We start from the raw sequence: 12,948 nt of genomic DNA, 5'->3' as shown, positions 1-12,948 counted from the left end.
AATAGCTTTTTTTTTTCAGATTCCACAGGATTTTCTATGTAGATGATCATGTCATTTGTGAATAAAGGCAGTTTTCCTTCTTTCTTTCCAACCTGGATGCCTTTCATTTCTTTTCCTTACTTCATAGCATTTTCTAGGACCTTCAGTACAGTGTTGAATAGAAGTTTTAAAAGTAGATATCCTTGTATTATTACTAATCTTAGAGGATAAGCATCTAGTCCAGGGGAACTGGGAACTGGGCTGCACAGCAGGAGGCGAGCGGTGGGCGAGTGAGCGAAGCTTCATCTGCAGCTCTCCATCGCTCCGCATTGCTCTCATCACCACGTGAACCATCCCCCCCCCCGTCCGTGGAAAAATTATCTTCCACAAAACCAGTCCCTGCTGCCCAAAAGGTTGGGGACCACTGATCTAGTCTGTCACCATTAAGTATGACCTTAGCAGTGGGATTTTCTTAGATTTCCTTTATCAGGTGGAGGAATTCCTTTCCTAGTTTGCTGAGATGTAAAAAATTAGGAATGCATGTTGGATTTTGTCAAACGTTTTTTCTACACTGTTGAAATGATCATATTGTTTCTTTTTAGTTTGTTAATATGATGAATTATATCAGTATGATGATTTTCAAATGTTAAACCAATCTTGCATTCCTGTGATAACCCCACATGGTCATGGTTTATTATCCTCTTCATAATTTTTTGTTTCAATTTGTAAAATTTTGCTTAGAAGTTTTGCATCTATGCTTATGAGGAATATTTGTACTTTTTTTTTTTTTCCTTGTAATGTCTCTGTCTGGTTTTGGCATCAAGGTAGTGCTGGCCTTATGGAACAGGTTGGGAAATAGTCCCTCCTCTTCAATTTTACAAAAGAGTTTGTGGAGAATTGGTATTATTTCTTCCAATGTTTGGTAGAAATAACCAATAAAGACACCTGCGGGGACTCCTCTAGGGGTGCAGTGGTTGAGAATCCGCCTGCCAAAGCAGGGGACACGGGTTCGAGCCCTGGTCCGGGAAGATCCCACACGCTGCGGAGCAGCTAAGCCTGTGCACCACAACTACTGAGCCTGCACTCCAGAGCCCATGAGCCACAAGTCCTGAAGCCCGGGCACCTAGAGCCCGTGCTCGGCAACAAGAGAAACCACCACAGTGCGAAGCCCGCGCACCACAACGAAGAGGAGCCCCTGCTCACCGTAACTAGAGAAAAGCCCACGTGCAGCAACGAAGACCCAACATAGCCAAAAATAAATATAACTAAATAAATTTAAAAAAAAAGAATCTGCTGTAAAAATAAATAAATAAATAAAATTCAAAAAAAAATAAATAAAAGCCTAAGGAAAAAAAAGAGCTCTGTAAGGAAGTCTCATTAGTGAGTCTCAATGGAAGGCAGTGTTTACATTCTCTTCTCACTCATCTGCAAGCTTGAGGCCACACAGTCTGGGAGGCATTCCTTTCTGACTCCCACAACGTCATTTAAAGATGCTACCACCGTGGCCTTGCCGTGGTCCCTTCATGCACCTCTGATTTCCCATCATCCACTGCCTGTAACATCAAAGCTCTCCATTTCCACGCCATAACCAGACTCTGGCCATCAGGCTGGTGGAGGGTGTGGAGAGTGGAGACAAAGTGGGAGAACAGACAGTGACTGTGAGAGGCACCTTCAGTCCTTGCAGACAACCAGACACCCTCATCTGCAAACAGAATCACCACATTCACTTCTCTAGACAGGTAGAGGTCTTTGACACCACAGCTGCCTTGTGAAAGAGGAGAGCTTTGTGATGCAGTCTGGTGGCCTGGTTCCGTTGTCTGTGAGGCGGAGATGACAAAGTGTAGCATTGGAAGTCACTAGGCGCCAGGACTCTGAATGCCTACATATAGGGATGGTTGGTCTCCTTGTGCTAATGAGTAGATCATGTTGAGCCCGACTTTTGTTCTGTGGGATTTGGGGTTTCCCTTATATACCTATGGCTCCATCTTCATTATTATCCTAATTGTCTGGCAAGTGAAAAAGTGTTACCATGGATTAACATTGGAACATAAAAGGAGCTGCTGCCAGGTAGGGAAACACTATGACCATGACTGAACTAATTAAGCCTCAGATAAGAAGCTTTTAAGCTCTCAGTGTCTCTCCTTTTATCCTTCCTTTTCCCCTCCCTCCCCTTGATTTTTTTTTTTTTTTTTTTTTTTTACCATCCGTTAGTTACTCTTATAAGGTATTTCCCTTCTCAGAGCCTACAAATAATTTCTTACCAGGCTATCCTTGCAATGTATTCTAATTGAAAACTCAAGAACGTCTCTCTCTGACTTGGGTTGAGACTTGGGTGAAATGGAATGTGCCTCACTGGATCTTAGAAGACTTCCCATTATGGGAGATTTTTCTAGTTTGTGGTCCATTAAGGCATTTGTAAATTGAAGTTCTTTGGTTATTAGACCTACACACCTTTTATTCTGTTCCACCCTTTCTCTTGTTTCATCATAAGCATGATACACAACTTCTCTTAGGAAAAAAATGGGAGGTATTGAGGATGAAAGAACCTCAAAATGAATCAGAAGTAAGAAGAGAAGGGAAATATTGGGGTGAAAAAATAGAGTATGGAAAGTTAGGAAAGTTAATAAAATACAGATAAATTACAAGGGATTGGGAACTGTATATTAGCTTTGTCTCAGTTTGGACATGAAAAAGAAAATGGTGTCCCAACTTCATACTCTAACTCTTTTGTCTTTAAGCGTCACCGAAAAGTCAGACAAAGGGCTAGAGATGCAGCATCAAGAGGTAATGTCCCAGTCTCTGCTCTGACTTCTCTCTACTGCGGGTGAAGCTCCCATGAACCCTGTCCCTCAATGACCCTTGGTGCCAGGCACCAGGTGCTCTAACCACTGAAGGCCCAATTTCCCCAAGTTGACAGATTCTCCCAGAAGACTTTTTTGGGTGGGAAATCAGAGCCTGGGAATGTTCCAGAATTCTCCACCTTACCCCTGGGAGTGAAGAGGAAGTAGGGGAGTGAGGAAGTAAGGGCTCTGTCCTTAACTGTGTCATTTACTAGTTTTATGACCCAGTGGATGTCAGTTCAGCTCTCAGTCTTGTTATCCATAAAATGGGCATGATGATGCTGTCTCACTCACAGTGTGGTTGTGAAGGTCAAAGGAGATTAGGTCCAGGAGAGCACATCATACCTGGCTAAGTTGTAGTCAGACGTGCCTCAGAGCACTGGCTATTGGGGTTTGCCGTCTCCTGTCATACAAAGGTCTCCAGCTTCCTGTAGGATGTCCCTGAATCCTCTCCCGTTCCATGTAACGCTGTCTCCTGGTTTCTCAGCTAGGAGACATTCCCGGGAAGAAGCTGAGAAGCCGTGGGAGCTGCTGTCTGTCATGAGAAGGTGATCTCTTGCTCTTTGCAGTCTCCCAACTCCCAGCCTGGCCTGTGATCATTTCTCCGCTTGGCCTGTGGCAGGGTTGGGGAGGAGCATAATGGCTGGGACGTAGCCAGACACAGTGGAGCCTGGACACTGGTTGGGGGTTCCCAGAGGAGAGGGTGGGATCAGACGCCTCAGGAGACAGGAGTCCTGCAGTTCTGCTCTGGGCTAGGCTCACAAAGGTCCTGGAATTCAGGATTTGACTAGTGCAGGATTTAAAACTACATGGGTTTTCACTCAACCACAAGACAAGTTAGGAGGATCGATAATTAATTAAGTGCATAAATCAGTCATCATTTTCATATTCTCTTTACAGCTAGACCCTTTCAAGGGCAGACCCCTGGACCCTGCTGATGTACCTCCTCTGGTTTTATCTTCAGGGAGGCCAGTTCCTGGGACAGCCCTCAGGCAGGAGCTTGTCATATTGTCCCCCTCTTGAGATCTCTAGAGAATAGGGATTGTCTTCCAAGAGATGTTGTGTATGCCCTGTAATCCCCAGAATGCAGAGTTCCCACAAGGACCTCCGTAGCCCCAAACGAGGCTGACTCCAGGTTCTATCTGGTGATGTTCCTGGTGCTGCGCCATCAGCTAACCATTGGCTCCCCCATCTGCCTGGTTGCCTTCTCCTAGTTCAGCTACTTAGCACAGGTCAGCAGAGAACTCACCCACCTCCCAGGCTCTCAAGGCCCTGCGTTCCTTTCAGTTGTCTGAGACTTGGCCCAGCAAGCCCCAGGCTCTCAGTCCAGCACACCATAACTTGCCAAGTGACATTTTCCTAGGAAGAAAAGTAGATGAGTAAACCCCCAGTGGGTGCAGGCCTCAGAGTTTACAGGGCTAAGGGGAGCAGTGTCAATCTCCAGGCCACACACTTGAAAAGAGGCAGATGTCATTCCATCAGTAACAAACGGTTGCCATGTTTCCCTTCCCAGCCAGGGCTGGCTTCCTCAGGAGGGGAGCGTGCGGCAGATCCTGTGTGCAGATCCCTGCTGCCAAACCTGCAACGCTGTGGCTCTGGAGATTCAGCAGGTGGTGGTGGGTGAGAACACTCTGATCTCCCCCACTTCAGGGGGCCCATCGCAGGGCTCCTCTTGCCTAGAGGTTTTGTCCACGTCTAATGTGTCTTTTGAACAGAGTCTGGAGCATGGCCCACACTCCAAAGACCTTTCATTTCCATCTGCAACCCTCACAGTGTCACAGAAATCCTTAACTCAGTCAGCTGCCCAGTCACCTGGTGCAGCCGGCGTCCACGATTTCTGGGCTGAATACCTCATGCTGAGGCAGGGATTTCATGTGCCAGAGGTGCCCAGGGGCCCAGAGACTATGTTTTCTTCAAGGATTGAGGAACCTAGGGTTTCAGTAAAGCTGCAGGAGATGATGTAGAGCAACCTCAACCTTGTCTGTGGGAACCAAGGCCATCAGCGCTTAAATTCCCAGGTGTCTCTGCTGCCCCTGAACCGAGAAATTACTACCCTGACACATCCTGTGGCCTTGCAGATGGTCACTGTCCTCCCTGCCCACCTGCCATTCCTGAGTCCTGAAGTCCTGAGGCGGCTTGAGCTACATGTAAAAAAATGGATGCATTTCCAGAGGTGGGGGCTCCCCAGACGTGTGGAAGAGTCTCTGAGGCAGCTTATGCCAAATCCACCATTATTTTACCAACCTGTATATAAGCAACCAGTTTCTTTCATTCAGAATGATACTTCTCAGTTCTCTGTTGAGAGATTTGAGACCATTTCATACCAGAACTTGGGTCCGTGTATGGCTGGCCAGCCTACCCAGGCCTTCTGGGTTTCTGAATGGTCCATTATGGACCCAGAACAAATACACTGCTACCAGCAAATCCCAAACCATATGGCTCTTGCCTTGCCCTCTTCAGCCCTTAAAGAATTAAGTGGCCTTTATCTAATGCCTGGGCAGCAGGCTAATGACTCAGTGGGCCACGTGCAGCCGAAATATAGCCAGCTATTCTGTGGTCTTCCTTCTCTGCACAGTGAGTCCCTGGTTGATGCCTTCTTGGGTTCTCAAGGCCTCTCCATGAGTGAGAGCATGTCCAAGCCCCACTTGAAGGATCCTTTTCTCTTCAAGGAGCTCTCCTTCCTCCCTCTGCTGCCTAAAGCTCCACCCCAGTCAGCTCCACCCTCTTTTCTGTCTTCTCAAAATTGGGTTGCTCCATCTGACAACCAACAAGCTCAGATCAGTGTCCCATTTCTGACCCTGGATGAGTATGAAGCCTTGGAGTGGCACCTGCTGCAGAGGCAGCTCCAGCTTCAGTGGGACTGGCCAGGTGTTTCCCAGAGAGATCAACACACCCAGAGCCCGGTGCAGTATAAGCCCTGTGACAAAGCCCAGTCTTCTGAGACTGTGAAAACTTCCTGGCCAGGGCATCCCACCTCAGTCCTCACACGAGAACTACTCTTCCCACAGCAGCATGCCAGGAGACAGCTGGAATTCCGCCTCCAGAGACAGTTGATTCACCACCGCTGGAGCCTGCCGCAGAAGATCCAACAGTCCATTCAATTGCTCCTGTCCCCCACTAATCAGCAGATTATGTCCCGGAGCAGCACATCCCTAGGCAGTGTGAATGGCTCCCGGCCTACATCTCTAGAGACCGCTGGGGCTGATGACCCATTCTCACCCATTGTGGACCCAGTGACAGTCCCCATGCCACACTTGTTTGACCAGGCCAAGGCAATATTGCAAAGCCATATCGACTCCAAATGTGGGCAGATTCACCAGGGCAACGTCCCTGCCTGTGTATATAGCTCTTGGGAGTGCATAATTCCTGGGGGCCTGGAAGTGACTCCCTTCACCTGCATCCCAGAAAGCAAGCCCCTGGAACCACAGGCAGCAAGTGACCCGGACCTACAACAGAAAATTACACCCTGGATGCTGACAGCCCTTGATCAGCAGCAACAAACCTCACCAGATGCTGTCATTGAACATCCTAAGCTGCCCCGAGCCCTGTCTGAGGACTCCATTGAGAAACTGGAGACAACTTTACGGCACAAGTATCTGGCCTTCTTGTCAGGGCTGCCGGCTCCTTATTATGTGGCTCTCTCTAGGGACATGGCCCCAGCAATCACTTCCCAAGCTATGATCACAGAGATGGTACCTGGGCCTATCGAATTCCCAACAGAACCTCTGACTCAGATGACCTCACCTGAAGAGCAGGGTCTAAGTCCTGGGTCAGGCTTTCAAGATGCCAACAAGGCTTGTGCAGACATTGCAGATGAAGTCCAGGCTGAAGTGCAGGCGGAAGAAGTAATTGAGATGGTGCCTCTAGAAAGTCAGGCAGAGCCTGCGAGGCCCTCCTCACTTGGAGAACACAAATTGGCCAAACTAAATTTCCATCTGAGAAATAAGATGCTAGAGATGCAACTGGGAATTCCCATGACGGCAAGGAAGTCCAGGAAACAAACTGTAGCAGCCTCAGAGAACATATGCACACAGGAGTCTCTTGGGAGTCTAAACAACCAAGGAAACACACTGCTCCAGGAACTCCCCATCCCACGAGATATGCCACGTGCCCCAGATCCAGAATGCCTCTATTCCAAAGAACAGCTGGCCACTGAGTTGAAGGCAGCGTATCAGAAACAGAAGCAACCCAGTTCCAGTGCAGTATCCCACGGTTCTGTCCACTGGGCCTCCAATATCTCGCAACCCAGTGGGGACCTGACAGAGGCCCAGGTGCTTTGTGGTCAGCTGGAGGCCAGTGTGAACAACCACAACCTGAAGGAGCCCTGGAGCCCTGAGTCCCAAAGCCCTGACAAGAGCAAGGACTCAGCCCAAGTACCCACACTGGCAGAAAAGAGAGAGGAGCCAGGCAAACCCAAATCGGCCGGGGACCACAGAGAAGGGGATCCCGGGTTTGCAGTCTCCTCCACAAGAGAGAAAAGCCACTCTGCTGAAGCCCAGAGGCCAGAAGGGATGCTTCTGAAAGGGACACCCTGCAGCCCCCGGCAACGGAGACATCGCTTTCACCCTGATGCTCCCTGTCAACACAGTCCCCAGCATCGCCCTCAGCTTAAACCCCCAGAGCTACCTCCTGGAGTCCCTGGGGGGAAAGACTCTGAGAAGAATGACCTGCAAGAGAGTCAAGCCAAGCTCAATGTCATCCTCAAACCAGCAAGGGTTCCTGAGAAGGCCCAGCCTGTGGTGCCCCAGGTGTCACAGGGCCAGCCTTTCCTAGGCCAGCTCACTCCGGGTAAGCCGTCGCAGGGCCGAACTTTACAAGGTCAGGTTTTTCAGGGGCAGGTGATGCAAGGCCGTACTCACAAGAGGCCCAGCTTTCCAGAATCTGGCTGGAGAAATAAGATGAAATCTTTTCTGCACTTTATTAACCCCAAGACAAAAGGCAAAGGGCGTGAGGAATCCATGTCCTCCACATCTGAGAAAGTGGCCAACACCAGAAAAGAAAATGTGGGAAAGAGCCTGGCTTCAGCCAAAAGTCCCAAGGGGCAAACTAAGACGGAGAAGACAAGAGGGGACCCTAAGGCCCAATTTCCGCCCACTGGGAAGCAGGTGGGCTTGGCGTTCTTGGATGTGCTCCGCTCCCCAGACAGTAAGCTCCGGCACCGCCCCCGCTCCCATCAACTCCACTCTGCCTCAGTCCCGGGCATCCCCTGCTGCCGCCCTCGGCACCGTCCTTGAGTGGCTTGTGTCACCCAACCAGGGAACCCACCCTAATTCCCAACTCTCACCTCGGAGGGAAGCACTGGTCTGCTCAAGAAGACCCCGCTCAGTCAAGAGACTTTGTAGTCTCTCCAACGTCAGCATTCCTTGAAGAGGACTGCTACTGTCATTTTCATTATACAAAAATACACTGTATATCTCTAAGTAGAGTGGTGTGCATCTGCTCCTTCTCTCCACTGCGGTGTGTTCAGGGAAGGCATAAAGGAGGTAAATGTCCTTCCTATCTAGGGAAGGGGCTTTAACCAACACTTAAGTTGGGTAGCATTCCACCCCACCCCCACCCCGGACTACGGATAAAGGGACTTGAACAGAGAAGGAAGGCCCTTGTCTAAGGTACATTGAAGGTAAAGGTCAGGCTTGAATTTTATCATGGTGTCCTTCGGCCCAGAGGAGCAATGTGGACATAAGGCTAGAATTGTCAAGGAGGAGTGGCCAGGAATCTCACAGGCAAAATTCACTGATGACTTCTATATGTGCCCACACTCTGGAAGGGAGGTTTTTAGGAGAGTGCCAGTGTTCCACCCTTGAGCAGGTGCTTTGTGTTTATCAACAGCCTATAGATAATATGACAACAGTCAAAAGCAAATGATAGAATCTCCCCTCTTTGCTCCCTGTTGGTTATTGGTTAGGTCTTTCTGGAGAACTCACTTGGGAGGCTGCTGTAGCTCTCTTGCCTCTGTCCCACTTCCACTGTCTATCAGCTGCATGGACTGAATGACAGTGGGAATGAAGATCACAGTAGAACATGGAGAGGGGCTGGTCCCCACTCCCAAGGGTAGGCAGGGAGAGAAGCAGGGAGGGAGAGCATGTAGATGGAGGTCTGAATACCTGGGGTAGAAGTTGACATGTTCCTGAAGAGGGCATGATAAGAGAAAAGGCTGGTTAGCTATGCACTCTAAAGAACCTTGAGCCAGGAAGCCAACCCAATACCCAAGTGCTTTTAGGGGATGGAGATGAATAAACTGAGTTTTGGTCTGTTGTCCGTAGTGTGATGAAGAGCAGTGAGTTGAGCCTTGTTTTCAAAGGCAATGCATATTAATTTAAAATTTCTGAATACTCACCCTCAACCCCAGAAAACTGTTTTCCAGTGTCAGGAATTGGTATAACTATAATTCTGTGTTTTTGCTCAGCTCAAACATGAAGTCAGTGACTGTGTTCTAATCTTGATATATCTCAAGTTTGCCCCCTTTTTTCTGTGTTTACTGCCTCTGCTTGTTAGATTACTCATCCATTCTTGCCTAAATAATACAATAGTGTCTCATATCCCCAGGGCTTAGGATAGTGGTGGCATAATAATACCTTAATAGTACTTGAATTGAAAGTCTGGGCTTAGGAAGCAGACAAATCATTACATTAGTGTGATGAGTGCTATGGAATAGGGAATACTGACACACGATTACTGGGGTACTGACCTCAGGTCACAATAAAAACAACCTTGATTATGCTGTACACGTTAAACTTATACAGTGCTGTATGTCAATTATATCTCAAAACTGGACAAAAAAAGAATTTAAAAAATAATTTTGAGAAATATCTTACACTCAGTTAAAATATTTACTTACTATATGCAAGGGACCATAGCTAACATGACAAAGGCACAGGACTTGCACAATGGAGCTCATGATTGCATGGGATAGTCTCACATGCCCAAATTGTCTAATCAACACATATACTTGAATGTCCAGTATTCACCTCAAACTATAGAACAGTGAACTCCTGATTCCCTGCTCCAAGCCATCATCTGATTACACATATGAAATATTCTCCAGTCACAGTATTCACAACATCACTTAATGGCAGCTCCATCTTTCTAGTTGTTCAGGACAAAAACATTGGTGTCATCCTTGATATTGTTTCCCTAAATGCCCATATCCAGTCCATCCTGTTGTCTCTACCTTCTGAAATGAATTCAGAACGTGACGATGTCTCTCGCTCACTCTGCTGCTATGATTACTGCAGTAGCATCATAACTAATCTCCCAGCTTCTTCCTGAGACCATACTTCCAACAGTCTGTTCTCAGCACAGAAGTTTGATGGTCCTCAGGGAAGGTCCTGGCTGTAGAAGACTAGATAGAAAGATAGATTAAGATTGAATGATGGGCTTCCCTGGTGGCGCAGTGGTCGAGAGTCCGCCTGCCGATGCAGGGGACGCGGGTTCGTGCCCCAGTCCGGGAGGATCCCACATGCCGTGGAGTGGCTGGGCCCGTGAGCCATGGCCGCTGGGCCTGCGCGTCCAGAGCCTGTGCTCCGCAACGGGAGAGACCACAGCAGTGAGAGGCCCGCGTACCGCAAAAAAAAAAAAAAAGATTGAATGATGATGATGATGATGATGATGAAGATGAATATGAAGGAGGAAGAGGAGGAGAAGAAAGAAGGAAAGAAAGAAAAAGGAAGGAAGGAAGAAAGAGAAAGAGAAAGAAAAGGAGCGAGGGAGGGAGGGAAGGAAGGAAGGAAGGGAGAAAGATACGTAAAACTATGAGACTGGTTAAGATCACCAAGGCAATGATTGTAAATGAAGGGAAGATCTAAAGACAGGCTCTGGGACACCCCAACATTAAGAATTTGGAGGAAAAAGTAGGAACCAATAAGCAGAGACTGAGAAGTAGCAGCCAGTGAGGTAGGAGGAAAACCAGGAGAGTGTGGCATACTGGAAGGCAAGAGAGGAAAGTATTTCAAGCAGAAAGTGATCAACTGCATGAAAAGTTGCCAATCGCCAAGTAAGATGAGGACTCAGAGTTGATCATTAGATTTAACAACACAGAGATCATTCATGGCCTTGAGAAGAATAGACTCAGGTGAGAAGTGGAGGTAAAAGCATGACGGGAGTGGATTCGAGAGAGAGGAAGAGCAATTGGTGATAGCACGTGTAATCAACTGCTTTAGGGAGCTTTGTTCCACAGAGGTGCAGAAAAATGAGATAGCATCAAGAGGGCTTTTTAAAGGTAGGAGATATAGCATGTTGGATGTTGATGGAAAAGATCCAGTCAAGAGGAATAAACTGACGATGGAGGAGGGAAAGGGAGAACTGCTAGAGCAATGTTATGGTGCAGAAGTAACATAATAGGAGTGAGTCACAGGTTGAGGGGTTGGCCTTGGGTAAAAGCACAGATGTTTCACTGGTGGTAAGTAGAGACAAGGTGACAGTAATGAGGGACTCTGTGTATCATGAGAAGAATGGTTTTTCTACAATTAAGAGAGCAGGGCAAATACCTAAGGGGGTGAATGAGGAACTGGGGAGGATCATGGCTGGGGGGAGGGGCTGATACATAGAGCCAAAGCCGGAGACAAAAAGGAATTCTGGAAGTTGCCATGGCAAGGTTTTTTATTAGGGCCTAAGGAGTTGGTAGCAGCATGTGAGCCCAGGTGGGCAGAAAAAAAAGTTGAAGTTGGTGATCACCTGGTAACAGGTATGGCATCCTAGTGTTCAGCCAGGGACTAGGGAGTTTTGGGGGTGGGAGGAGAGACTGGGACGCAGAAAGACAAAGAGGCTGCCCTGAGTGGATGGGAGGGAACTCTGTTTTGGACACCTCATTCCTCTCAGAAGGTGGCACCTCTCCTCTGCATTCCCACCATCTGACCTACCACGGAGGAGAGAGTAAGGGCAGGAAGTGCTGTGGCTTCCTCATGGTGTGGTATGGGGGACTGTGGGATGCCCCCGCCTCACTGTTTCCTAAGGAAATCCAGGATGGCTCAACATACCATCAAACCAGGAGGCAGGGGCAGGAATCTCTTCCTCTGATAGGACTCAACACTTAGCAAAGTGTATCCACTGCTAGCAGGATGCAGAAAAGCCAGATGGGAAGAAGCATGAATGTGTCCCTCCTCTGAATGGTGATTCTGTGCCTAAGGGTTGGGGGCCCAGCCCCTGGGGGTAGAGAGATGAGCTGGAACCAAGACCTTCAGGATTCTCAAGTCTCAGCAAAGTTAAGAGCTGAGAGAAGACACGGTCAGAGCCTATAATTCATGCAGGATGTTGTAGAGGGATGAAGCCTTGCTCATTCCATCCTATAACCCTAGCACAAGCCCCACCTTCCAGCTCCCCCTAGGCTCAAGAGGTAAAATCAGAATGAAAACTCTCATGGCAGGGCACAAACTCAAGTATTTACTCTTCCAGAATTGGTGGTAGATGCTAGGAGTACATCAGTGCTTGCTTGGGAGCTTTGGAGTTTCCTCTGCCCTCTGAGGTACCATATTGTCATGGCGAAAGGTTTTGACCTTCTGGAGCCCTTCTGGTCTCTGAGGAAAGCATTTCAGAATTCTATAGAGAGAATTTAAGGCAACTGCCTTCCTGCAGTGGAGGAGAATGGCTTCTCCACAAACTCACTTCTGTTAAACAATGAGTTTAACAACTCATTGTTTGACAAGAGCTACATCTTAGCCTGGCATATAATTCTGAGAGCTCAGTTTGTCCTATTAAAATTTCTTTCTTTTATTATCATGACATTTACTTTTGCACAGGAGAAGCTTGGGTTCAGTGTGATTATTCTTCCTTTGCAACTAATCTTTTTGTTTGGCTTTCTTTTCCTGCATGGATAAGATCATAGTTCTTATACAGTTTTTATCACGAAAATAAAACTGTTGCCAAGACAAGTTGAAGACTGAACAACATTAAATTAATTTTTGCCAGGGGCATGGTGAGCCCATTAGAGCTGTAGATTTGGAAATTTTTTTTTCACCCTAGCAAGTTTTCCTTTGTGTATATAGTTCTAAAAAAACTTTTATCGGTGTATTGATTTCATATAAAATTTACACATGCTAAGTGGTAAACAGTTTGATGATTTTTGGTTTCAGAACATTTTCATCATCCCCCAAAGTCCTTTCGTCCTCATTTGCAGTTAATCACTGCTCCCACC

At 47.6% G+C, this 12,948-nt stretch overlaps 1 protein-coding gene across 4 annotated transcripts in view; it reads left to right on the top strand.

Annotated features, from left to right (window-relative positions):
* LOC101334385 (protein SPATA31F1-like) overlaps positions 1-12,431 on the top strand; it is a 115,156-nt gene extending 102,725 nt beyond the window's left edge. For 2 of the 4 annotated variants that reach the window (XM_073806244.1, XM_073806243.1), the window contains 4 exons: positions 2,718-2,763; positions 3,307-3,367; positions 4,333-4,435; positions 5,828-12,431. In XM_073806244.1, coding sequence (XP_073662345.1) covers positions 3,360-3,367; positions 4,333-4,435; positions 5,828-8,053 — 2,337 coding nt within the window. In that variant the 5' untranslated portion in view covers positions 2,718-2,763; positions 3,307-3,359 and the 3' untranslated portion in view covers positions 8,054-12,431. Of the gene's footprint in view, positions 1-1,556; positions 2,047-2,717; positions 2,764-3,306; positions 3,368-4,332; positions 4,436-5,827 lie in introns of those variants that run through there. The other 2 variants (XM_073806242.1, XM_073806241.1) reach the window with 2 other exon arrangements.
* Positions 12,432-12,948: the final 517 nt, after the last annotated feature.

Source organism: Tursiops truncatus, chromosome 6 (assembly GCF_011762595.2).
Source record: "Tursiops truncatus isolate mTurTru1 chromosome 6, mTurTru1.mat.Y, whole genome shotgun sequence".
Lineage (NCBI taxonomy): Eukaryota > Metazoa > Chordata > Mammalia > Artiodactyla > Delphinidae > Tursiops > Tursiops truncatus.
This window is presented reverse-complemented; position numbering and strand designations above follow the sequence as displayed.